Source organism: Schistocerca cancellata, chromosome 8 (assembly GCF_023864275.1).
Source record: "Schistocerca cancellata isolate TAMUIC-IGC-003103 chromosome 8, iqSchCanc2.1, whole genome shotgun sequence".
Lineage (NCBI taxonomy): Eukaryota > Metazoa > Arthropoda > Insecta > Orthoptera > Acrididae > Schistocerca > Schistocerca cancellata.
Genome location: NC_064633.1, coordinates 38,673,713 through 38,700,491, shown reverse-complemented (window position 1 = coordinate 38,700,491; position 26,779 = coordinate 38,673,713). Strand labels below are relative to the sequence as shown.

General features: G+C 40.6%; 1 protein-coding gene across 1 annotated transcript in view; it reads left to right on the top strand.

Annotated features, from left to right (window-relative positions):
* LOC126094634 (multidrug resistance protein homolog 49-like) overlaps positions 1-26,779 on the top strand; it is a 437,775-nt gene that overhangs the window by 204,998 nt on the left and 205,998 nt on the right. Inside the window, exons 8-9 of the mRNA XM_049909121.1 lie at positions 11,224-11,348; positions 19,266-19,455. Coding sequence (XP_049765078.1) covers positions 11,224-11,348; positions 19,266-19,455 — 315 coding nt within the window. The remainder of the gene's footprint in view (positions 1-11,223; positions 11,349-19,265; positions 19,456-26,779) is intronic.

The window sequence follows — 26,779 nt, the reverse complement described above, 5'->3', positions numbered from 1 at the left end:
ACAATAAGTCACACATTTCTTGGAAGGACAGAGAGGCAGGTTCCTGCAGAGGGGCTAACTGAGATAGCAGCTGATAGATCCGTGGGGAGATCCAAGATAGAAATAACGACTTACACATCGGGGCGTCGACAACGCCGAAAGCCAAGAAGTGTTGCCGCAAACGCTTCTCATAATCCTCCCAGTCCTCAGCGGCCTCGTCGTAAGGAGGGAACGGAGGCGGAGAAGAGGACGACAGACGATGAGTAAGCGACGTCGACAACGCCTGAATAGCAGCCGTCAGCCGTGTTTGTTGTGCCTGAATAGCAGCCGTCAACTGGGTTTGTTGTTCAATGAGCGCTTGCATAAGCTGTTCCATGTCTGCCCAGACACGAACGCGCAATACTCCAACGCTGGAAAAAAAATATCCGACCTCGTCGCCAAAATGTTATAACCTTTAATGCACTAATAAACTGCGTGGATACACAAACGTAGAAACAATAGTGGGTTTCGTGCTACCAACTCCGTAGCTGACACTCAACTGCTGTGCCGTGACATGCGGCCAGCGCCGTTCATAGCTAGGTGGTGCTCCCGCGCTCAGCCGAGCTGCGGAGCGCCTCTATCGCCGTGTTTGCGTACTGACGTAGCGGCACTTTTAAATCTCGTGGCACTGTCACAACAATGCTATTCTCTCATTGGTCCATCCTATACCCCTCCCCCCCTCTCCCAAATGGTTATTATTAGTGGTGACCCAAAAGTACTGGTATTCTTCTAATATGGCCCAGGTAAGTCGGACACATCTACATCTATATTGATAGTGTGTGGTGGGGGTACCCTGTACCTCTACTAGTCATTTCCTTTCATGTTCCACTCACAAATAAAGAGAGGGAAAAGTGACTGACTATATGCTTCTGTATGAGCCCTAATCTCTCATATCTCACTTTCTTAGTCTTTACACGCAATGCAGGTTGGTGGCAGTAGAATCATGTGGCAGTCAGCTACAAATGCCAGTTCTCTAAATTTTCTCAATAGTGTTTCTCGAAAAGAATGTTGCCTTCCCTCCAGGGATTCCCATTGGAGTTCCCGAAGCATCTCCATAAAACTTAAGTATTGTTCGAACATACCGGTAACAAATCTAGTAGCCTGCATCTGAACTGCTTCGATGTCCTCCCTCTATGTGGTAAGGTTACCAAACATTCAAGCAGCACTCAAGAATACATCACACCAGCATCCTCTATGTGGTCTCCTTTACAGGTGAACCTTGCTTTCCTAAAATTCTCCCAATTAACCAAAAGCAACCATTTACCTTCCTACCAGAGTTCTCATATGCTCATTCCATTTCATATTACTTTGCAACATTATGCTGAGATAATTTGAATGACTTGACTGCTCAAGCAGGCCAAGAGTAATACTGTATCCAAACATTATAGGTTTGTCCCATGCACTCATCTGCATTAACTTAAATTTTTCCATATTTGGAGCCACTCATCGCACCAACTACAAATTTTGTCTAATTCGTATCTCCCTACAGTCACTTAACTTTGACACCTTACATTACACCACAGCATATTCAGCAAACAAATGCAGATTGCTGCTCACCCCAGCTGCCAAATCATTTATGTATATAGAGATTAACCGTGGTCATATCACACTTCTCTCGGGCATTCCTTATGACACTCTTGTTTCCAATGAACATTCGCTCTCGAGAACAACATTCTGTGTTCTTACTTAAGAAATCTTTGAGCCACTGATATGTGTGAAATTATTCCATAAACTTGTACCTTTGTTAACAGCCAGTAATGGGGCACCGTGTCAAATGCTTTCCAGAAATCCAGAAATATTGAATCTGCCTGTTGCCCGTCATCTGTAATTTGCAGTATATCATGTGAGAAAAGAGCAATTTCTCATGAATAATGCTTTCTAAAGCCATGCTGATTCATGAACATAAGCTTCTCAGTCTCAAGTAAGTTTAATACATTCAAACTGAGAATACATACAAGGATTCTGCAGCAAACCAAAGTTAGGGATATTGGTCTGTAATTTTGTGGCTCCATTCTTTTACCCATCTTATACATTGGAGTCACGTGTGCTTTTATCCAGTCACTTGGACCTTTGTGCTGGACGAGAGACTCATGATAAATTCAGGATAGGTAAAAGTCCAATGGTATAGAGTACTCTCTGAAAAACCAAACTGCGATTCCATCTGGACCTGATGATTTATTTGCTTTAAAATCTTTCAGTTGTTTCTCTACACCAGGAATGCTTATAATGATGTCATCCATAAAAGAGTCTGTCCAATGGTCAGACGATTCTCTCACATGAACAATTTATTGTAGGTGAAATTTAAAACTTCATCTCCCGTTTCGCTATTTTCAACTGACATGCCAGACTGGTCTACAAGGGACTGAATGGAAGCCTTAGCACCGCTTACTGATTTTACATAAGACCATAATTTTGTCAAGTTCTCTGCCAGAACTTTTGCTAAGGCATGTTGGTAGTTGTTGTGTGCTTCGTGCACAGATCTTTTCACAGATGCATGAATCTGTACTAAACTTCACTTGTCATAATTTGTCCATTCTCTTTTGAACCAAGAGCCAACAGCCTCTGCTATCTCAGCATCTTCCGAATATTGTCATTAAACCGTGGTGGATTTTTTTCCATCCTTTACTTACTCACTAGGCACATAACTCTCCAGGCCGTGATTTACAATCGTTGTTTCTTTTCTGTTATGGATTTTTGGATGTGGTTGCTTGTAAGGTGGGGAGTTGTTTTTTGTTTTGCTTATCCTTATGATTTCCATATCTGTATTTCTGGCTGTAATTTTATGTTGGTGTTGGTGTAAGATGCTCAGCAAAAGTTGAATGATTTGTCTCATATGTCCTTGCTCTTAACTGTTCTTTATATCTAGTGTCAAATGTCCTACTCGTTTGACCTATTCAGTATTCAGTATTCAGTTTATTCACCATTGACCACTTACAGCAGAATAGGTCTGAGCATTAAATATGCAGTTAACAGTAACTTTACAGTAGAGTTTTTACAATTTAATTCCTTTTCTTTTAGGAATATTCTTATATACTAATGTCAATGATTATTTCAAAATATTCTGTTATCTTATAAAATGGGTGTTTGAGTAACCAGTCATAAACCTTAAGTTTGAAAATATTACTGGTCAGTGACCAAGCACATGCTGGAAGTTTATTGAAGAGTTTTAAACTCATTATTTTGTGTGCGTTTGCAGTCTTTGTGAGTCTGTGTCTTGGTATGTCGAAGTCCAGTTTGCCTCTGGTGTTGTGGGGATGTATGTTCTCTCTGGTCTCGAACTCATTTAAGTTGCTTTTGACATAAAGCAGTGCTGTGTAGATGTATAGATTCACAACAGTTAATATCATGTGCTTGATAAAGAGGGGGCGGCCGTGTTCCTTGGGCTTACCTTTGCTCATTATTCTGATTACTTTTTTTTGAATTTTCAGAATTTCACTGACAAAGCAAGAATGTCCCCATAACAATATGCCACAGGAACTGTGTGACTGAAAGAGGCCAAAATATACCACCTTTAGATACTCATCAGTGACTACATCTGCCAGTCTCCAGATGAGATAACACACTCTTGCTATTCTCTTACAGATATGGCTAATGTGTTCCTCCCAGTTTAATTTTGAATCAATGTGGAATCCTAACAATTTTATTGATTTGCTTTCAACAGCTGTAGTTAAACCCAGAATTAGTTGTGTTTTATCAGGATTAAACAGGAGTTCATTAGAAGAAAACCAAGCCATTACAAGTTCTAGTTTTTCCTGTGTTACCTGATGCAGTTCTGTTGTGTCATGGTGTGTATTGAGCAATGTTGTATCATCTGCATAACACACAATTGAATTTGCTCCTACATGGTAAGGTAAGTCATTAATTGCAATGATGAACAGAAAAGGACCTAGGACTGAGCCTTGAGGCACTCCAGTCTGAACTTCCTTCAGTGAGGAGCATCTATTTTTAATTGATGCAAACTGTCTCCTGTTACTTAAGTATGATTCGATTACATCCAAAGATGGTTTGTGTATGCCATAAAATTCCAGTTTTGCAAGTAGGGTGTTAGATGGTATGCAGTCAAAGGCTTTGCTAAGATCACAAAGTACGACTGATACTAGATCCTTATTTTCGAATGCAGTTAACACCTGGTTAACAACTTCAGTGACAGCAGTAGTGGAATTTTTATTATGCTGATATGCAAACTGTCTGTTGGAGAGGAGATCATGCTTATCAAAATAGTTATTTAGTTGACTGTACATTACATATTCAAAAACTTTAGAGAAAATTGGGACAATAGAAACTGGTCGATAGTTTTGGGGCAGATGCTTATCTCCCTTTTTAAAGACTGGTATCACTTTAGCAGTTTTGAGTGCATCTGGGAAAACTCCAGATTCTAAACACATATTAAAAATGAAAGAAAGAGGTTGACATATAAGGTGTATTATTTTTTTCATTACATAATTAGAAAACCAATAACAGTCCATACTTTTGGAGTTGGTGAACCTTGCCACACTTTTACAATATCCTCTGGGGTGACAACATTCCAGTGGAATGTATATATCCTATGGGGCACAGCACCAAGATGATCTAGCGCACAAGTGCCATTTTGTTTGATTTTGTTTTTCAGCTCACTCAATGAGGTTAGGAAGTAATTATTTATTTCCTATGGGACCAGCATTGCATCTTGTGTATGGGTTTGTGAATTATATTGGTTGATGATATCCCATGCTGCTTTACATTTATTGGGAGCACTTTCAATGTAATGTTCACATGCTTGTTTTTTGGCCAAGGACAGTTTGTCTTTGTAGATTTTTTTACATTTTAAATAAGCTCTATAAGAAGTATTATGTAGCTCAGGTCCTTGTTTGCAAGAATTTTTATATATTCTGTACAGTCTGAGAATCTCCTCCCTAGTGAGAGCTAGCTCATCTGTATACCAATTTAACTGTTTGTTTTTCTGTTTATGCTTAAGGCTACTTTTGATTAATGGTGAGCAGGAGTACCATAACTCTACGAGTATTTCCAGGAAGTTGTTAAACACTATTTCACCAGCACCCTTCCTATGTATCTTACTTCACATGTATTGCCTTTCTTTTGGTATATTCCTGAATTGAGTTGCTGGTTTGGTGCGCTATTTTTATACCTTGTTTTTTGAAAATTTTGGATATTCTGTGTGTATATTTGAGGTTGTATATCATTGTTTCTTTGACACTTTTTGTTGTTTCTTTTCTTGTACTATGTTGATTTGTTTGTGTGTGATTTTGTCCTTGTGTTGGTGACAGCTGGGTGATTGTTCTTTTCTGTTCCTTGATATTCTTGTTCAGCTTTGTTACTAAGTTCTCTTTGAATCGATTGTTTGTGACTATTTGTATTTTGGTATTCATTTCGTTTTTGTAATTATCTGTATCTAATGGTACTGTGTTCATATAATGTGTCTGTTGTTGTCAGTTTTTGGTATATGGCAAATGTGTGTTGGTTGTTTTTGAATCTTTATGGTGATGTCCAAGAAATTTAACTGTCTATTTTGCTCTTTCTCTATTGTAAGATGTATCTTTACATGAACAGAATTTATGTCTGTGTTTAACTGGTTAATTTTATTGTTTGCTTCATGTATCAGGCACAAGATGTCATCCATATACCTAATCCAGTACAGAATGTTGTACCTATTTGGCATTATTTTTTTAAATATAATGTGTTCTACATGCTTCATAAATGTTTGCAAGTGGTTCCAGACATTGGATATGTTGTTAGTAATCCTTCACTACATAAATAGAATTCATTATTGAACTGAAAATAGTTCTGATCTGTTATTAGCTCTAGAAGCCAGACTGTTTCTCTGATGTATTCATGTGGAAGTGTACTGTGTGTTTTAAAATTTTGTTCTATAATGTTTATTGTTTGTTCTATAACGTTTGTTCTATAATGTTTATTGCTACCCCCATGAACCATGGACCTTGCCATTGGTGGGGAGGCTTGCGTGCCTCAGCGATACAGATGGCCGTACCGTAAGTGCAACCACAAGGGAGGGGTATCTGTTGAGAGGCCAGACAAACGTGTGGTTCCTCAAGAGGGGCAGCAGCCTTTTCAGTAGTTGCAGGGGCAACAGTCTGGATGATTGGCTGATCTGGCCTTGCAACACTAACCAAAACAGCCTTGCTGTGCTGGTACTGCGAACGGCTGAAAGCAAGGGGAAACTACAGCCGTAATTTTTCCCGAGGGCATGCAGCTTTACTGTATCGTTAAATGATGATGGCGTCCTCTTGGGTAAAATATTCCGGAGGTAAAATAGTCCCCCATTCAGATCTCCGAGCGGGGACTACTCGGGAGGACGTTGTTATCAGGAGAAAGAAAACTGGCGTTCTATGGATTGGAGCGTGGAATGTCAGATCACTTAATAGGGCAGGTAGGTTAGAAAATTTAAAAAGGGAAATGAATAGATTAAAGTTAGATATAGTGGGAATTAGTTAAGTTCGGTGGCAGGAGGAACAAGACTTCTGGTCAGGTGAATACGGAGTTATAAATACAAAATCAAATAGGGGTGATGCAGGAGTAGGTTTAATAATGAATAGGAAAATAGGAGTGCGGGTAAGCTACTACCAACAGCAAAGTGAACGCATTATTGTGGCCAAGATAGACACAAAGCCTATGCCTACTACAGTAGTACAAGTTTATATGCCAACTAGCTCTGCAGTTGATGAAGAAATTGATGAAATGTATGATGAGATAAAAGAAATTATTCAGGTAGTGAAGGGAGATGAAAATTTAATAGTCATGGGTGACTGGAATTCCAGAGTAGGAAAAGGGAGAGAAGGGAACATAGTGGGTGAATGTGGATTGGGGGAGAGAAATGAAAGAGGAAGCCGTCTGGTAGAATTTTGCACAGAGCATAACTTAATCATAGCTAACACTTGGCTCAAGAATCATAAAAGAAGGTTGTATACATGGAAGAATCCTGGAGATACTAGAAGATATCAGATAGATTATATAATGGTAAGACAGAGATTTAGGAACCAGGTTTTAAATTGTAAGGCATTTCCAATGGCAGATGTGAACTCTGACCACAATCTATTGGTTATGAACTGTAGATTAAAACTGAAGAAACTGCAAAAAGGTGGGGATTTAAGAAGATGGGACCTGGATAAACTGAAAGAACCAGAGGTTGTACACAGTTTCAGGGAGAGCATAAGGGAACAATTGACACGAATGGGGGAAAGAAATACAGTAGAAGAAGAATGGGTAACTCTGAGGGATGAAGTAGTGAAGGCAGCAGAGGATCAAGTAGGTAAAAAGATGGGGACTAGTAGAAATCCTTGGGTAACAGAAGAAATATTGAATTTAATTGATGAAAGGAGGAAATACAAAAATGCTGTAAGTGAAGCGGGCAAAAAGGAATACAAACGCCTTAAAAATGTGATCGACAGGAAGTGCAAAATGGCTAAACAGGGATGGCTAAAGGACAAATGTAAGGATGTAGAGGCTTATCTCACTAGGGGTAAGATAGATACTGCCTACAGGAAAATAAAAGAGACCTTTGGAGAAAAGAGAACCACTTGTGTGAATATCAAGAGCTCAGATGGAAACCCAGTTTTAAGCATAGAAGGGAAAGCAGAAAGGTGGAAGGAGTATATAGAGGGTCTATACAAGGCTGATGTAGTTGAGGACAATATTATGGAAATGGAAGAGGATGTAGATGAAGATGAAATGGGAGATACGATACTGGGTGAAGGGTTTGACAGACCACTGAAAGACCTGAGTTGAAACAAGGCCCCAGGAGTAGACAACATTCCATTGGAACTACTGACGGCCTTGGGAGAGCCAGTCGTGACAAAACTCTACCATCTGGTGAGCAAGATGTATGAGACAGGTGAAATACCCTCAGACTTCAAGAAGAATATAATAATTCCAATCCCAAAGAAAGCAGGTGTTGACAGATGTGAAAATTACCGAACTATCAGTTTAATAAGTCACAGCTGCAAAATAGTAACGCGATGCATGTTGAAAAACTTACCAGAAAACTACAAATTACTAGAGGACAGGACCATAAGAAACACCACAGAATTGATTCACTACATGAAAGACATGAAAGTTCCAGACACGGCCACCCTCCTGTCATTTGATGTAGAGAATATATATTCCAGTATACCAATAACTGAAACAATAAACATTGTAGAACAAAGGTATAAGACACACAGTGCACTTCCAAATGAATACATCATAGAAACAGTCAGGCCTCTAGAGCTAATAACAGAACAGGACTATTTTCAGTTCAATAATGAATTCTATTTACATAGTGAAGGGTTACTAGTGGCATCCCCATTGGCTGGAACCACCGCAAATTATGAACTGTGTAGAACAGATTATATTTGACAAAATAGTGCCATATGGGTACAACATCCTATACTGAATTAGATATATGGATGACATCCTGTGCCTGCTAGATGAACCAAACAATAAAATTGACCAGTTACATACAGACATAAATTTTGTTCATGAAAAGATACATCTTACAATAGAGAAAGAGCAAAATAGACAGTTAAATTTCTTGGAAATCACCATAAGGATTTAAAACAACCAACACATATTTGACATTGACCAAAAACTGACAACAACAGACACAGTTATATAAACACAGTACCATTAGATACAGACAATTACAAAAAAGAAATGAGTACCAAAATACAAATAGCCATAAATAATCGATACAAAGAGAACTTAGTAACAAAGCTGAACAAGAAACAGAGAAGAACAATCACCCATCCGTCACCAACCCAAGGGCAAAATCACACACAAACAAATCAACAAAGTACAAGAAAAGAAACAACAAAAAGTGTCAAAGAAACAGAAAGTAAAAGATTGGACACAATGACATACAACCACAAATACACACACAGAATATTGAATATTTTCAAAAAACAAGGCATAAAAATAGCACACCAAACCGGCAACTCAATTCAGAAATACTTCCCTGGTCTGTATCAAATGAAATGCAGTACACGTGAAGTAAGATACATAGGTCAAACGAGGAGGACATTTGACACCAGATACAAAGAACAGTTAAGAGCAAGGACATATAGGATGAATCATTCAGCTTTTGCATATCATCTTACACCAACACCAACATAAAATTACAGCTAGAAATACAGATATGGAAATCATAAGGATAAACAAAACACAAATCACCTTCCCAACTTACAAGAAAACCACATCCAAAAAACCGTAACAGAAAAGAAACAACTCGTAAATGATCAAACCAACTTGGCAAACCACACACTCTTTAAATTGACTGACCACTTAATATAACATTAAATGTACTCATATAACCACTATCATCTCCTCCCAGATTCTGTCCTATAATTACCGTCGAGGCCCGTGCCCCCTCCCCTCTCCCCCGTGAGAAAAAAAAGGCAACCCACCTCCACTCCTCTCACGTCTCTACCTACATACAAGAAAATTTCTTACACACACACACACACACACACACACACACACAAAACCACTATAATCTGTCATTGTGTGTGTGTGTGTGTGTGTGGTGTGTGTGTGTGTGTGTGTGTGTGTGTGTGTGGAGGGGGAGGGGGGAACATTAGGAAGTGTTTCATGTTTAATATTATTTTTATTTACTTGATGTATATTGTAAGGCGTAGAGGATTATAATCTGCATTAGGCTTGTAGATAATGAGATAGGTACATGTTTATAAAAATTGAGGTTCCTAGCAAAGTTTCCAATGACTGCAAAATTAAAGAGTAATTTTAGTGGATATGTTAATTTAATAATATCAAAATGTTGTTTTAATTCTCAGTATGTGTTCAATAAAATATGTAATATCAGAATGATTCACATGTTGCACCTTTATGTTTTAGAATGTCATTTATTTGGCAGGAAAAGATCGAGGTATATATACAGGGTGGTCCATTGATCGTGACCATGCCAAATATCTCACAAAATAAGCGTCAAACGAAAAAACTACAAAGAACAAAACTTGTCTAGCCTGAAGGGGGAAACCAGATGGCTCTATGGTTGGCCCGCTAAATGGCGCTGCCATAGGCAAATGGATATCAACTGTCTTTTTTTAAATAGGAACCCCCATTTTTTATTGCATATGGGTGTAGTATGTAAAGAAATATGCTTTTTAATACCACTTCAACCACATGCGAGCTGTGTGCCGGACATCCATCATGTTGGAAGTACGTCGCCATTCTGTCATGCAGTGAAACATCTTGTAGTAACGTCAGCAGAACATTACGTAGGAAACCAGCATACATTGCACCATATAGATTGCCATCAATAAAATGAGGCCAATTATCCTTCCTCCCATAACGCTGCACCATACATTAACCTGCCAAGGTTGCTGATGTTCCACTTGTTGCAGCCATCACGGATTTTCCGTTGCACAATAGTGCATATTATGCCGGTTTACATTACCGCTCTTGGTGAGTGATGCTCCGTTGCTAAATAGAACACATGCAAAAAATCCATCATCAACCCATAATTTCTCTTGTGCCCAGTGGTAGAACTGTACACAACATTCAAAGTCATCGCCATGCAATTCCTGGTGCATAGAAATACGATGGGGGTGCAATCGATGTTGATGTAGCATTCTCAACACCATCGTTTTGGAGATTCCTGATTCTCACACAATTTGTCTGCTACTGATGTGTGGATTAGCCGCGACAGCAGCTAAAACACCTACTGGACACTTGGATGATGTCATCCAGGATACCGAGCAGCATACATAGCACACGCCCGTTGGGCATTTTGATCACAATTGCCATACATCAACACGATATCGACCTTTTCTGTAATTGGTAAATGGCCCATTTTAACACGGGTAATGTATCACAAAGCAAATACAGTCTGTAGTGGAGGAATGTTACATGATACCACGTACTTATACGTTTGTGACTATTACAGTGCCCAACTAAAACATTCATATTTCTTTACATACTACACGAATGTGTAACAAAAAATGGGGGTCCTATTTAAAAAAACGCAGTTGATATCCGTTTGACCTATGGCAGCGCCATCTAGCGGGCCAACCATAGCACCATCTGGTTTCCCCCTTCAAGCTAGACAAGTTTCATTATTTGTAGTATTTGATGCTTATTTTGTGAGATATTTGGCCCGGCCACTATCAATGGACCACCCTGTATATATCTTGACTTCATGATGAAAGTTAGATTTTCTTGAGAAAAAAATTTATTGTTACTGAGTATGCATCCTAGGTTCAAAGCTCACTCACTGCACAAGAACTGGATTCATATGGAACAGCTGGTGCAACTGTTGAAGAAGTTCTCAGTTCTATAAGAACTGTAATGGCATTTGGTGGCCAAGAAAAAGAAGTTGAGAGGTATGTAAAATTTTACTTTCATGGCCTTTGTCGGTTACCATAAAACATTTTGGCTTCTAATATGCTATATTCTGTTGTCTTCTGTTCTCATCTCCTGACATTGCTGAAGTTTTCTTATAGGTCTGATTTGGCTATATTGTGAAATTGGATCCCTTATAGAAATAGGAAACATTGCACTTCTTGCATTTCTTGACTAGCTCCTGGTATAAGCCAGTATAGGCAGTTTTGTCATTGACAGGCACCAACTATTGTTGGTGTTGAGAAGAAAAGGCAAACATGGATAAATGACTTTTTATAATCTATATTGTCTTAAGTTGTCCATGTTTATACTGGTAATTTGTAGAGTTTCGTAATTTTAATCATAAAAGAGAGAGATAAGAGGGTTTAAAAGTCAAACTATTCATTAACATAGTAAAGTGGCTGTTATAAACTCTATTTACAATTAAATGTTATTAAATTTTCAAACAATGGAACATCTGGGATGGAATAGCAATGAACTAGGCTAGACTGCGACGCATCACATAGCGGAAGCATTGAGTGGCAGGCAAACACATTTACAATTGAGACACACACACACACACACACACACACACACACACACACACACACACACACACACACACACCACCGTAATCTGTCCATTGTGTGTGTGTGTGTGTGTGTGTGTGTGTGTGTGTGTGTGTGTGTGTGTGTGTGTATGTGTGTACGCGTGTACGCGCGCATTTGATGACATACTTAGCGCCAATATTATTTATGTATAATCAACAAATTTTAGCATACTAATGTTAGAACGTCAAGTTGAACACACATATTTCAAAGATGACGCAATACATGAAAGTCACAGATCAAGCAAATAGAGTAAGACGTGTGTACACTTTAACAGTTAAATCATAACTGAGTCCAAGTCCAGCAACCGCTGGCTGCTTAGGTGGCGCTGGTGCTGCATGGCTGGCAGACAGCGCCGCATGTAGAGGACGCGCTTAACTGCATGGCGGCACTTTGAAAGTTCGGCAGGTCACAACACTTTTCCCCCCTTTGAATTTTTTGCACTGGTCTTGATGGGGTTAGCCTGTAGATTGCTAACGCCCATAAGTGTTGTTTGACTGGCCGTAAAGTCTCAAGGAGGAGGCTTCCCATACGGACGGAAGTGTCCCTGATGATAACGGGTCAAGATGACAGGAGACGTAGGGCTCGAATCTGCTGGAGCCCCGTGCACCAATCTGCCCGTTGCGGCAAGTCCAGTTGCTATAACAGGAGACATGGGCGATGTGTCAGCATCCGTAGGAGAAGGAGGCGAGTAGAGTTGCTCCGACGTCCACAACCCGCTGCTCAGCAACATCCAGGTGGAAACACAAAAGTTCATCCCTATCAAATGCCAGATCAGGACCCATGGGAAGGCGAGACTGTGCATCAGCATTTGCATGTTGAGCCGTCGGCCAGAAATGAATCTCGTAATTGAAACGAGACAAGTAAAGAGCCCAACGCTGGAGGCATTGTGCAGGCTTGTCAGGAAGTGACGTTGATGGATGAAAGAAGGAAGCAAGTGGTTTGTGGTTCGTAACAAGATGAAATTTGGATTCATAAAGAAAAACACCAAACTTATGAAGAGCATAAATAATGGCCAAAGCATTTTGGAGGCATAAGCAATGGGTTGTTCAGAACCGTCAGAAAAAGGGTGCGCAAGGATTGCACCAACCCCGTATTGAGAGGCGTCCGTGGCAAGAACAAGATGTTGGCCAGGTCGATAAGTAGCCAGGCACAGGGCCTGTTTGAGCATAGTCTTCAATTTCTAGAAAGCCGCATCGCATGACGTGGACCAGTGAAAGGGCACATTTTTATGCAATGCCTGAGCCACCGAATCCGTAGATGGTAAAAACCTGTGATAGTATGCTATTTTCCCCAAGATGGCCTGCAGTTCCTTAACAGATGTAGGGCGAGGAAGGGCATCGATTGCAGTGACAGTTTGCTGAAGCGAACGAATACCATCCCAAGAGAGTTGGAACCCCAAGTACGTGATAGATGCCGGAAAAAATTGAAATTTCTGAAGATTACACTTAAGACCAGCAGTCTGTAAGACATGAAAAAGTGTGTGGAGATTCTGAAGATGTTCTTCAGTGATGGAGCCAGTGACAACAATGTCGTCCATGTAATTAATACACCCAGGGACAGGGAGCAATAATTCTTCCAAGAATCGCTGAAAAAGAGCAGGGGCGCTGGCAACCCTGAATGGCAATCGTTGGTATTGATAGAGGCTGAAATGCGTGCTAAGGACCAGAAACTGCTGGGAAGCAGCGTCGAGAGGAAGTTGATGATAAGCTTCTGACAGGTCAATTTAGAAAAATACTGGCCTCCAGCAAGTTTAGTGAACAATTCTTCAGGTCGGGGCATAGGGTAAGTGTCGATGAGGCATTGAGCGTTTACAGTGGCTTTGAAATCGCCACAGAGACAAATATCACCATTGGGCTTAGCAACGACAACAACAAGAGAGGACCACTCACTACAAGTGACAGGAAGCAAGACCCCTGAAGCAGTGAGACGATCCAGCTCCCGTTTGACCCGATCACGAAGGGCTACAGGAATGGGGCGAGCCCGAAAAAACTTAGGCCGAGCAGTGGGTTTGAGCATGATATGAGCATCAAAGTCATTTGCACAGCCTAACCCATGAGAAAAAAGGGACGAAAATGTCGTCAACAAGGAATCCAAGTGAGCATAAGGAATAGCATCAGAGATGATATTGACAGAGTCATCTATGGAGAACACAAAAACGTGAAAGGCTTCGAAACCAAAAAGACTCTCCGCGTTACTATGGTTGACCACAAATATGGGAACAGTGCGAATGACGGATTTGTAAAATACCTCAGCATCAAATTGTCCCAAGAGAGAAATCTTATGCTTATTGTACATCCATAATTGCCTAGTGACAGGTGATAGGGTTGGAGAACCCAACTGAAGATACGTCTGAGAATTGTTGATAGTGGCAGCAGAACCAGTATCCACCTGCATGCGAACATCTCGACCACGTATTTGGACAGTGAGGAATAACTACCCTGAAAGGAGGAAGTACAATTGACAGACAACACAGAATCAGAATCAGCGTCATGTTCATTAACATCATGTATGCGGTCGGATTTGCAAATGGATGACACATGATCCTTCTTTTTGCAGTTGTGACACACGGCCCAACTTTGGGGACAATCCTCCCATGAATGTTTCGTAAAACACTGCGGCCATGAAGGAAGTTGCCGGGGATTTTGCTGCAGTTTCTTAGAGGTTTGTTTACGGCTAGGCCAAGGCTGTGCTTGGGAGCGTACTGCAGCCACGTCGGCCGGTGGGGACATGCTGCACGCGTCGTCAACAGCACGCAGAGGTTGTATTTCCCTGACGTCACCCCACGCCTCTATTTGCTCTCCAGCGGCATGAGAAATTTCAAAAGACTGTGCGATGGATAGGACTTCATCTAGAGTCGGATTTGCCAACTGAAGGGCACGTTGCCTAACTTCTTTATCGGGCGCCGACCGGATAACAGCATCCCGTACCATGGAATCGGTATAGGATTCTTTGTGAACTTCAGTAACAAATTGATACTTTCTACTGAGGCTGTGAAGTTCAACAGCCCAAGCGCGATAGGATTGAGTCGGTTGTTTTTGACAACGATAAAAGGCAACATGAGAAGCTACCACATGCGTATGCTTTTGAAAATATACAGACAGAAGTGAGCACATGTCAGCAAAGGATAAAGACGCAGGGTCCTTCAAAGGATCCAATTGCGACAACAACCGATACATTTGAAGTGAAATCCATGAAGGGGAAAGAGACTTACATGTTTGTTCGTCCATGACGTGAAATGCCAAGAAGTGCTGTCGAAGACGTTTTCCGTAATCAGACCAGTCTTCCACCATCTCGTCATAAGGAGGAAGAAGGAGGTATAGACAACAACGAGAGACGCCCCACATTGGATGCCACGATGAAATCGCGAATCACCGATGTGAGAAGTGTTTGCTGTTCATTGAGACCTTGCAATAGTTGCTCTAAAGTAGCCATGGAAACCTGTGGGTCAACGATGAAAAGAAAAAATCCACTACCTCGTTGCCAATTTTATAACGTCAAGTTGAACACATATATTTCAAAGATTATACAATACATGTAAGTCACAGAACTAGTAGACAAAGTAAGACATGTGTACACGATAACAGTCAAATCAGCACTGAGTCCAAGTCTAGCGGCCGCTGGCTGGCTGTCCACTTAGGTGGCGTGGCTGCTGCATGGCTGGCAGACAGCGCTGCATGTAGAGGACGCGCGTAACCGCGTGGCAGCACTTTGAAAGATCAGCGAGTCACGACAACTAAAACTGACACAAAAACTGCTACTTTGATTGCACCTGCAGTACGAGCAGTTGGTGAGCGCAATCCGGGTCCTAGTTATTTATACCAGTAAGGTCTGGTTTGAAACATACATCTTCCCATTGTTCATTTGCCCATCTTTGTAGAGGTTTTGATGCAGCTCATTTGTAGTACTTGTGAAAACCTGTCAATGCTGGGCTGGAAGTTAAGAGGGCACAGGAGTTTCATTTTATGACAAATCCGAAACAGGTAGATAAGCGGGCTTTGCACAGTTGTAATTCCACCTAGTTGTTGCAAAAGGATACTTTTGATTATGATTATACAATTAACACTCTCTCTTCTGGTCACTTGACAATGACTCTCAGAGTACAATTGCACAGATATAAATGTAGACTGTTTATGCTAAACAGATTGAACTTGTACTGCTGGGGGGAATTAAACTTTATTAGGACAGAAACCTCATTTGACTGAAGAACCACTAACAAAAAACGAAATTTACATGTATCCAACATGACATTAATGCAGGATCAGCAAGTGGGATTACATAAATTCTTTACATAGTTTCAGTAACAGTTGCGTTTTATTATGCTGCTGATCACTTTTGAACTACCAAGTTCATTTTCAAGCCACGTGTATTAAAGCTGCACTAATGGTGCCTGGTTAGGCAGCAATGAATTTGCATATGGGTAATGTACACGCCATGTACTCACATGGAATGTGAGACCAATTTCACAGTGCAGATGTAGATGTAGATACAATTGATAAAGTGCAGTTTAACCAGAGTCTAGTTCAGCTTCACTTCATGAATACATTCACATTGTGAAATTGGTCTGATGTTTGTAGTGTGACAGGGCCTTTTATCAGATACCCTGGTCCACTATTGATATTTGTACACCTAAAGATGATCGTGTTAGCAGGTAGCGGTGAGCAGTTGGGTGACGTGTGACGTTCTCTTGTTGGGTGAGGCTCTACGTATGGTTTGGCACTCCAAGTTGGGAGTGTCGTGGAAGGCTCAGAGTAAAAGGGCCACCAACAATATCAATGGAACCCAAAACAAATGAATTACTTTTATGTTAAAGAGAACTTTGATATGTGGCCCAAGAGTCAGATATTATATATCTGTAGGTGTTAATGTTTGATGTTTGGTTAAAGTACTTTGAGTTCTGATTACTGGGATCTGTCATTGTGAGACTTGAAGACTAAATACAGAGAAGGGCAAATGACAGTTTGAAGTTTATCTGGTAGCTTGAAGTAGTTATCATGATCCAACATTTTAGTATCACCTAGCAAGGATCAAAGTCCAGAAAAAAAGCAAGTTCAAGTTCATATACAACAATGGGATAGAATAACTGGACCACCAGAACAATTTCTAAAGGTGACCATTCAACAGCAAGATTTATAACAGGTAATTGGCATATGGCAACATGGTGAAAAGTACCAAACACAAATAGCAGCTGAAGTATGCCACTAAGAAAAAGCTCTGCCTTTTCACCACACATTTTGTGTGACTATGTACAATGTGTCTATTGTCCATGTGTGAACTGATTGTTCCCTAAATGAGCACTGTTAGTGTAGCTTTAATAGGTTTGGCTTGAAAATGAACTTGGTAGTTCGAAACTAGTTGTGGCCATCACAGAATGCAACTGTGACCAAAGTACAGTAAAGAAAAACACTTAATTATTTCCAGTGAATCTGTTTATAAATTGTTTTGATAGTTTCGTAGAAAATTCATTTGGAACAGGTCAGGGTGCAGGAGGTAGTTGTTCTTGTTCTTGATGTTATTTCCGCAACATGAGCAAATATTTGCCCCCCTGTTTTCTCACATTTTATTTCAGAAAGATAAGTTCTCATGATTTTCTGCTGCTGATATTAACTGAAGTTTTGTGGACATTTATTAATGTCAGATTGGTACAATATTTTGGTGATGTACTTAGTCATCATCATTAGGTCATTTGAGCTGTAAAGGGGCTGCTCCTTTCTTTATACCTGCCCTCCACCCCTACCCTTGGTCTTCCTGTGGTCCTGTTGATGATGTAACATCTGATGCCTGCTCATCATATCTGCTGCTGACTCGGGAATTTCATACACATTCCTAATGCACAAAATGACAGGAAGAAATCGACTGGACAGCTGTTAACCTATCTGAGGAAGAGATAGTGGACTCCATGAAAACACTGGAAATAAGATGTCTCATTTTCGTGGTTACACCTAAAGCATGGTGTATCTCAGGTCTTGTCGGTGCAATAAAAACAAGTTCAACATCGCTGACACATTAGGTGACTAAAAATGTCTGTCAAGATCCATCCTGTGCTCTACTCAAAGCAAAGTCACCCAAGCCTAGTTTCTTTGGAGACGAGAGGAAAGTTCTTCATGAATTACAATAGGGCGCTAGCGTTGTGGCACTCTAGCTGATAAAAGAAATGAAGCTTCTATAGTTATGGTAAGAATCACTTTACACCTAGATGTGCCACGTCATAGAATCGTGGATGTTCTACTGACCAAGAGAGTTCACAGGAAGACAGCACCTATACGGAAAAGTATCAGTTTCGCTGAATAAGACCATCAAGAACCCATGGGCTCCAGTTATGCCTAGGATGTACGGTTGAACGAAGGGGGAGATGCGCCAGTCAGTCAAAATAGCTGGAGCCAGCCGCCAGAGACTGTGGTCATATGTGTGTGTGAGTAGCATTTTTGTGTGTGTGTGTGTGTGTGTTGTTGGCTGAAAGTTAACTTCCTGGCAGTCTTTTTGTTGTGCCTGTTTGCAACTCAGCATCTCAACTATATGGTGAGTAGCAACTGTCGTTTTCATATTATTGTTACATTCCATCCTGGATTTTCCACTGTTTAATTTATGGATTGGGACTAAGATGAAGCAAAGAAATGAAACTGAAGGAAGTCAAGGTAGTAAATCTGTGCAAAATAATCTGAAGTAGTTTCTCAGACAATGAAAGTTATAACCACAAAGGAGCTAAATTATGGAGTAACAGCAAGGAAAGGAAGAGGTGTAGGTAGGCACACAAGAAAAAGAAAGAACTGTTTATTAGTGTTGCTGAAACTGACTATAACATTCAAAACATCAGAAAAATAGTGGAAAATCTGCAAGGTAAAAACAGTATGAATTTGGATAGGTTGCTACTCATCACACAAAACAGGTATTGTGCACCAGATGTACACATTTAAAAGTATACTGCTGCATGTTTTTAAACTATTTGACAAAGTCCTTTGTCAGATGAAATGAAAAGGACACGGACACACACACACACACACACACACACACACACACACACACCTGATTGCTGTGCCAGTTCACTGCTCATTTCCTCTCCTTTGTGGTGAGTAGCAGTCTGTCCTAGTTCATATTTAAATAATAAGATAAAGCAAAAGAAATTAATAGAGAATATCTTGATCTAAGATAAAGCAAAAGAAATTAATAGAGAATATCTTGGAATCTTTTTAAAAAGTATGGTAAATTTTATATTTATTGAAATATCTGGATTATTACATTTGGTAATGAATGAGAACTGAATCAAATGACTGAAAAACTAATTTAATGTAAATTTGTTTTATTGCCTGTTAGGTACAAAGAGAGACTTCATGCAGCTGAGACAACTGGCATCAGGAGAGGATTTTTCTCTGGCCTGGGAGGTGGTGTCATGTGGTTCATCATATACAGCAGCTATGCTTTAGCTTTCTGGTATGGTGTGGAGCTAATCATCAACTCCAGAGAAATGGGAGACACAGAATATACACCAGCTGTAATAGTCATTGTAAGTACCGATATTTTGTTAGAAGATAATCATTACTTCTACACCCAAATTTCTCAGATCTTTAAAATATGTCTTGATATCAACATATTTTCTGAAAGAGCAATGTATGTGAAAATTTTGACACTGCAGCAACAGATTACTGTTTGCTGCAGGTGATACTAAAATGATCTGTAGGTCTGGAGATTAGAAAATTATGAAAAACACACAGAACCATTTTGCTCTCTATGCAGGTGTTATGAGGGCATGCTGAAAAGTAATACCTCTGAAATTTTTGTGCGAAAACTCTTAAAAGCTTTTTAAATTAAAAAAAAGTTGGTAACATTCTACATTTTTATTCTTCATGTTTAGATATTTGCAGCCCTCTGCCGATAGAGGGCTCAGAATTGTAGCTTATATCATGGTGGTGTGTAATGTAATTATGTCAGTGTATGAGAAACAGCATGCTGTAATTAACATTTGAATTTGAAGAGTTTGTCCACATACGATGCACCCTCTCCTTTAGCATGGCAATGCCAGACCATACATGAGCACTATAACATCCACAACAATCCAACGCCTTCGCTTCATTGTTATCGATCATCCTCCGTACAGTCCCGACTTGTCCCCATCTGATTTTCATATGTTTGTGTAAATTAAAGAACAACTTGAAGGGCTTCACTTTAATAGTGATGAAGCAATGCATGATGCTATCATTTATCATCTTGTAAAGTCATCAGATGATCAAAACTAATTCCAAAATGATTTAGCCAGATATCTGTATGGTATGGAAAGTGGCAATTGACTCTAAATAATGAAAAGTGTGAAGTCATCCACATAAGCACTAAAGAGTCTGCTAAATTTAGGTCACTGTTGTGACTCGCCGATCATTCAAAGCGCCGCCGCGCAATTACGTGCGTCCTCTACGTGCGGCGCTGTCTGCCAGCCATGCAGCAGCTGCGCCACCTAAGCGGCCAGCCGAGCAGTGGCCGCTAGACTGGGACTCAGTGCTCATTCGAATGCTAACGTGTACACATGTCTTGCTTGTCAACTTACTCTGTGACTTATATGTGTTGTGTCGTTCTGAAATATATATGTTAAACTTGACGTTTTAACAATTGGCGATGAGGATGGGATTTTTCCTTTTCACCGTTGACCCACAGGGTTCCATGGCTACTGTCTAGCAACTATTGCAAAATCTCCTAAAACAGCAAACACTTCTAACAGTGGTGATTCGCGATTTCGTCGCGGCGTCAAATGCGGGGCGTTTCTTGTCATTGACTATACCTCCTTTTCCTCCTTACGACGAGACAGCGGAAGACTGGTCTGATTATGAAAAACGTCTTCGACAGCACTTCTTGGCATTTCATGTCACGGACGAACAACCATCTGAATCTCTGTTCCTTTCCTGGATTTCACCTAAAATGTATCGGTTGTTGTTGCAATTGGCTCCTTTAAAGGATCCTGCGCCTTTGTCCTTTGCCGAAATGTGCTCACTTCTGTCTGTCTATTTTCAAAAGCAAACGAATGTGGTAGCCTCTCGTGTTGCCTTTTATCATTGTCAAAAACAGCCACATCAATCCTATCGTGCTTGGGCTGCTGAACTTCACGGCCTCAGTATAAAGTGTCAATTTGTTTCTGGTCCTTAACATGCCTTTCGGCCTCTATCAAAACCAACGCTTGACATTTGGGGTTGCTAGTGCCCCTGCTCTCTTTCAGCGATTCTTGGAAGAATTATTGCTCCCTGTCCCTGAGTGTATCAATTACGTGGACGACATTGTTGTCACTGGCTCCACCACTGAAGAACATCTACAAAATCTCCGCACACTTTTTCATGTGTTCTTCATGTGGTCTTAAGTGTAATCTTCAGAAATCAGAATTTTTTCAGGCCTCTATCACATACTTGGGGTTTCAACTCTCCGGGATGGTATTCGTCCGCTTCAGCAAACTGTCGCTGCGATCGATGCCCTTCCTCGCCCTACATGTGTTAAGGAACTGCAGGTCTTCTTGGGGAAAATAGCATACTATCACAAGTTTTTACCGTCTGCGGCTTTGGTGGCACAGCCGTTGCATCGACTATTGCATAAAAATGTGCCTCTTCACTGGTCCGCGTCATGCGAAGTGGCTTTCCAGAAATTGAAGACTATGCTGAAACAGGCTCCGTACCTGGCTACTTATCGACCTGGCCAACATCTTGTTCTTGCCATAGACGCCTCTCAATACGGGGTCGGTGCAGTCCTTGCGCACCGTTTTTCTGACGGTTCGGAACAACCCATTGCTTATGCCTCCAAAACGCTCACTGATGCCCAACAAAAGTAGTCTCAAATTGAGAAAGAAGCTTTGGCCATTATTTATGCTCTTCATAAGTTTGGTGTTTTTCTCTATGGCTCAAAATTTCATCTTGTTACGGATCACAAACCACTTGTTTCCTTGTTTCATCCATCAACGTCACTTCCTGACAAGACTGCACAATGCCTCCAGCGTTGGGCTCTTTACTTGTCTTGTTTCAATTATGAGATTCATTTCCGGCTGACGGCTCAACATGTGAATGCTTATGCACTGTCTCGCCTTCCCATGGGTCCTGATCTGGCATTTGATAGGGATGAACTTTTGTGTTTCCACCCGGATGTTGCCGAGCAGTGGGTTGTGGACGGGTTCCCCATCACCTGGGACTGCCTGGCAGCTGCTACGGGTTCTAACCCTAACCTCTCCCGGGTTTTACGCTGTATTCAGAAGGGTTGGGCAGATCGTCCATCTGCTAAGACTTCTGATCTGTTGCGGAACTACTACGTTTTGTGTTACCACCTCACGGCTAGGGATGGTGTTATCATCTTTTCCACCGACATTGCTTCGCCGCATGTTGTGGTACCTACGTCTTTGCGTGCTTCAGTCTTGCGCCTCCTTCACCGAGGGCACTGGGGTGTCTCTCGCACAAAATCTCTGGTGTGCCGCCATGTGTACTGGCCCGGCATTGACTCTGAAATCGCACGCATGGTCGCTGCCTGCAGCCCTTGTGCGTCACATGCCGCCGCCCCAAAGTCATCTTTGTCACCGTGGCCTTCGCCTGAGAAGCCCTGGGAGCGTACTCATGCTGACTTCACAGGACCTTTTTTAGATACTTATTGGCTTCTCGTTATTGACGCCTACTCTAACTTTCCTTTCATTGTCCGTTGCACGTCGCCTACCACTGCGGCAACAACCAATGCTCTAGCTCGCATTTTCTCTTTGGAAGACCTTCCCTCTACTCTTGTTACTGATAATGGTCAGCAATTTGCCTCTTCCGATTTTGCGGCTTCTTACCGTTTCTCCCCCATGGGCGACCACAGCCCGGCTGCGCTCTTACATGGCCGACAGCCCCACACGCTACTTCATCTTCTGCGGCCTTCCACCTCACGGCCACGGGTGCCTTCACTTGGCCAGTTCACCGCCGACGACCTCGTCTGGGTACGGGGATATGGCAGGCGGCCAAAATGGAGCCCGGGCCGCATCTTAAGACACCGTGGCAGATGCCTGTATGAAATTGAGACAGACACGGGTGTTGCAGTGCATCATTCGGACCAGCTTCGACCTCGTGTGCCAGCAATGCCTGTACCAAATGCTGCTACACCACCTTTGGCTCTATCTGACGCTCGGGATCTTGGCATCTCTCAATACTCACAACGCAGCCCTCTCACCGTCATCGCGATGCCAGCTCAAGATCGGACGCCACCAGGAGACGTGCCCATGCAGGAACTGGATGACAATCCTCTGTCAGAGCAAATCTACTCGCCTCCTCCTCCAATGGACGCCGACACATTGCCCATGTCTCCTGTCATATCAACTGGACTTGCCGCAACGGGCAGATTGGTGCATTGGGCCCCAGCAGATTTGACCCCTACGTCTCCTGTCATCTCGACCTGTTATCATCGGGGACACTTCCGTCCGTACGGGAAGCTTCCTCCTCGAGACTTTACGGCGAGTCGAACAACGCTGATCATTCAAAGCGCTGCCGCACAATTATGCACGTCCTCTATGTGCGGCGCTGTCTGCCAGCCATGCAACAGCTGCGCCACCTAAGCGGCCAGCCGAGCAGCGGCTGCTAGATTGGGACTCAGTTCTCATTTGAATGCTAACGTGTACACATGTCTTGCTTGTCAACTTATTCTGTGACTTATATGTTTTGTGTCGTTCTGAAATATATGTGTTAAACTTGACGTTATAACAGTCACACAGTAAATCGCACAAATCTAAAGGCTGTAGGTTCAACTAAATACTTATAGATTACAATTACGAGTAACTTAAATTGGAATGATCACATAGATAATTTTTGGGGGAAAGCAAACCAGAGATCGTGATTTATTAGCAGAACACTTAGAAAATCCAACAGGTGTACTAAAGAGACTGCTTACACTACACTTTTTCACCCTCTTCTGGAGTATTGTTATGTTGTATGGTATCCACAACGGATAGGATTGAGGGAAGATTTCAAAAAAGTTCAAAGAAGGACAAGTCATTTTCTATTACTGCAAAACGGGAGATAGAGTGCCACAGACATGGTACATGTATTAGGGTGTTAATCTTTAAAGCAAAGGTGTTTTTTGCTGTGGGAGGATCTTCTTATGAAATCTCAATCACCTACTTTTTCATCAGAGTGTGAAAATATTTTGTTGGCGCCCACCTGCATAGAGATAAATGATTGTCATAATAAAATAAGAAATCAGAGCTCAGACAGAAAGATTGAGGTGTTCATTTTTCCCACCAGCTGTTTGAGAGTGGAATGGTGGAGAAATAGCTTGAAGATGGTTTGATGAACCCTCTGACATGCATTTAATTGTGAATTACAGAGTAATCACATAGATGTAGATTAGTGGTCCAACAGACCTCTGCTTCCACTTCCGCAACTGTGGAAGTTCTGCACATTATTCCACATCCACATCCACTTCCACATTGTTATATTAGAAGTTTAGTGGAACTTTCAATAGTGGCGAGATAGTCGATGTGAGAGTGCGTTGGCCCATTATGTCACCTGTTGCGCAGACAGGAGTTTGTTCGGTGGAGTGTGTAGCAAGCCAACATGTGCCCTTAGCGATTGTTGTTTTATTGGATGATTACGCAGTGATCTGTGTGCATTGCCATGAAAGTACAGCATTTTCTCACTCATCAGTCTACTTTGTTTTGCTGTGTAATATTACTGTATTGTACAGCGGTTTTTAACCAACAGTTTTGTCGTGTAATGTTAGTTAAAGAGTGCAATAATGAAACCAAAAACGAGTCTTATTTGGAACTGTTTTGTTGAGATTAATGATTTAAATACCAAAAGCAAAATCTATGCCAAAATATATTCGCAAAAAGGGCGTATGACCACCGCACTGAAGAGTCATCCTAAATAATTGCATTTTGAGAAGTTTGCAGAGTTTGAGAAGTTAAATGAAACTATTGGACATTGAGTGGAGATGAAAAAACAAGAGGTTAGTCAATATTTGTATAGTAATGTAGTCAGTACTAATAATATAGTTCAATTGTTATAGGGTGAGCTGTGTCCACTACTGGTGCAAATCTGTTTTGTCCAAATGATTCTCAATATGATAACATTTTAAAGAGCTCACCTCACCCTTAGTTCTGCTAAGGTTGTGTTGGTACAAGTTGATAGATAATGTACCTTTTCTTGTTGCTGCCAGCACTTCATGATATGAGCATATAACAGTCTGTGCCATGGAATAAAGATACCACTGTAGTATGTGAGCTGCTAGTGAGTGTATGTTGGCAGCATTGCACGAAATTTAAACTGGTTTTACATCCCTGCCCATCACCCAATCTGAGGTGAGCACTTTAAAAAGTTATCACACTCTATATAAAAAAAATTTCCAAGAATTTTATCTTCTATTTATCTAAAGAATAGTGATTGTACTCAAGTAACTGTTTATAATTTGAACCAGTGTGAATCTTGCATTTATTCAGTAGGAAGTTAGTTTATTGATTGAATTTTATTCTCTATATTGCATACCAGGTGTCACTAACTTCTTTACTATCATCAGTTCTAAAATAAACACTAATGATAGTAAATAAGTTAACGAAACCTAGTTACAATATGAAGAATAAAATCCAATATTTTTATATTAACTTCCTGCTGAAAAACTGCAATATTATTTATATATTGGTTAAGGAATTTTTCTTTTACAATTGTTGCTTTAGCTGGGCATGCTGTCAATTATTGATGTGCTCTGTTTAACAACTTGGTATTTTATTTTTGTATTACTTTTTAGATATTTAAATTCTTGGGTATTTTACTATTTTTATGTCATTGTTATAGGTTTCTTTTATTACATCCAAAGATGCTAAATAGTGACGTACATTGCAACAATGTCTGCAAGTAAATGATTATTGGGATTCCTCACACCTAAAATCTCAACGAATGGATTATGTGATTGCTGAAATGATTCCTCTCCAGAACTTATTGTTTAATTTTGTCTAGGGTACTGGCTTTTGCTGAGTAATGCATGCTGTTCTTCCAAAGTATAAGTTGAAAGTTCATGATTTTTTTTACTTTGTATTTGAGCGAAAACATGTACAATAAGCTGGCAAGAAAAATCAAAAATTTACTTGAAGAATTTGAAAAAATATCTTTCTCAACTGACATATGGTCTGATTTGCATTCTGGAACTTCATTACTTAGTTTGACTTCTCGTGGTACTTCAAAGAATTTTCACAAGATGTCTATAATTTTGAAATGTGAAGTCATGACTGGGCATCGTACTTCTAGAATGGGGCACAAATCACCAAGCAGTGCATTGTACTATACATGATTGTGGATCTGACATGATTAAAACTTTGCAGTTGTCTGACTTTGATGACGTGAATTGTACAATACATCACATATTGTATTCGAGCTGTTGTGGAATCACAGGAGTGGCTCCTTCAACTCACAGCTAAATTGAGAAAAATTGCCACCCTTTTCAATAATTCCTTAGTGGCACAAACCAAGCTGGCAAAAATTCAAAAGGAACATGTTAAGCAACCTGCTTTATCTGTCATTCAGATTGCCCAACATGGTGAATATTGTTAAATATATATAAATGAATTTTAATCTTGTGGTATATCTTTAGTGTAAGTATTGTGTATTTCGTTTTTGTGAAAATCCTATCTATTAATTTAATTTCGTCTGTTTTGCACTGGAATGGCATGTTCTATGTGAGGGAACAATTTTCAAATCTCAACGATTTGCTAATTTTATACTTACGTTCAAATCCAGTTATGATGATCTCCACTGAAGGCTTGGATAACTGTTCAAAAACTTGTGGAAGTAATGAAACCATTTGAAGAAATTACTACAAACTTAAGCAGTTCTCGAGTGAGCATTTCATCAGTCATA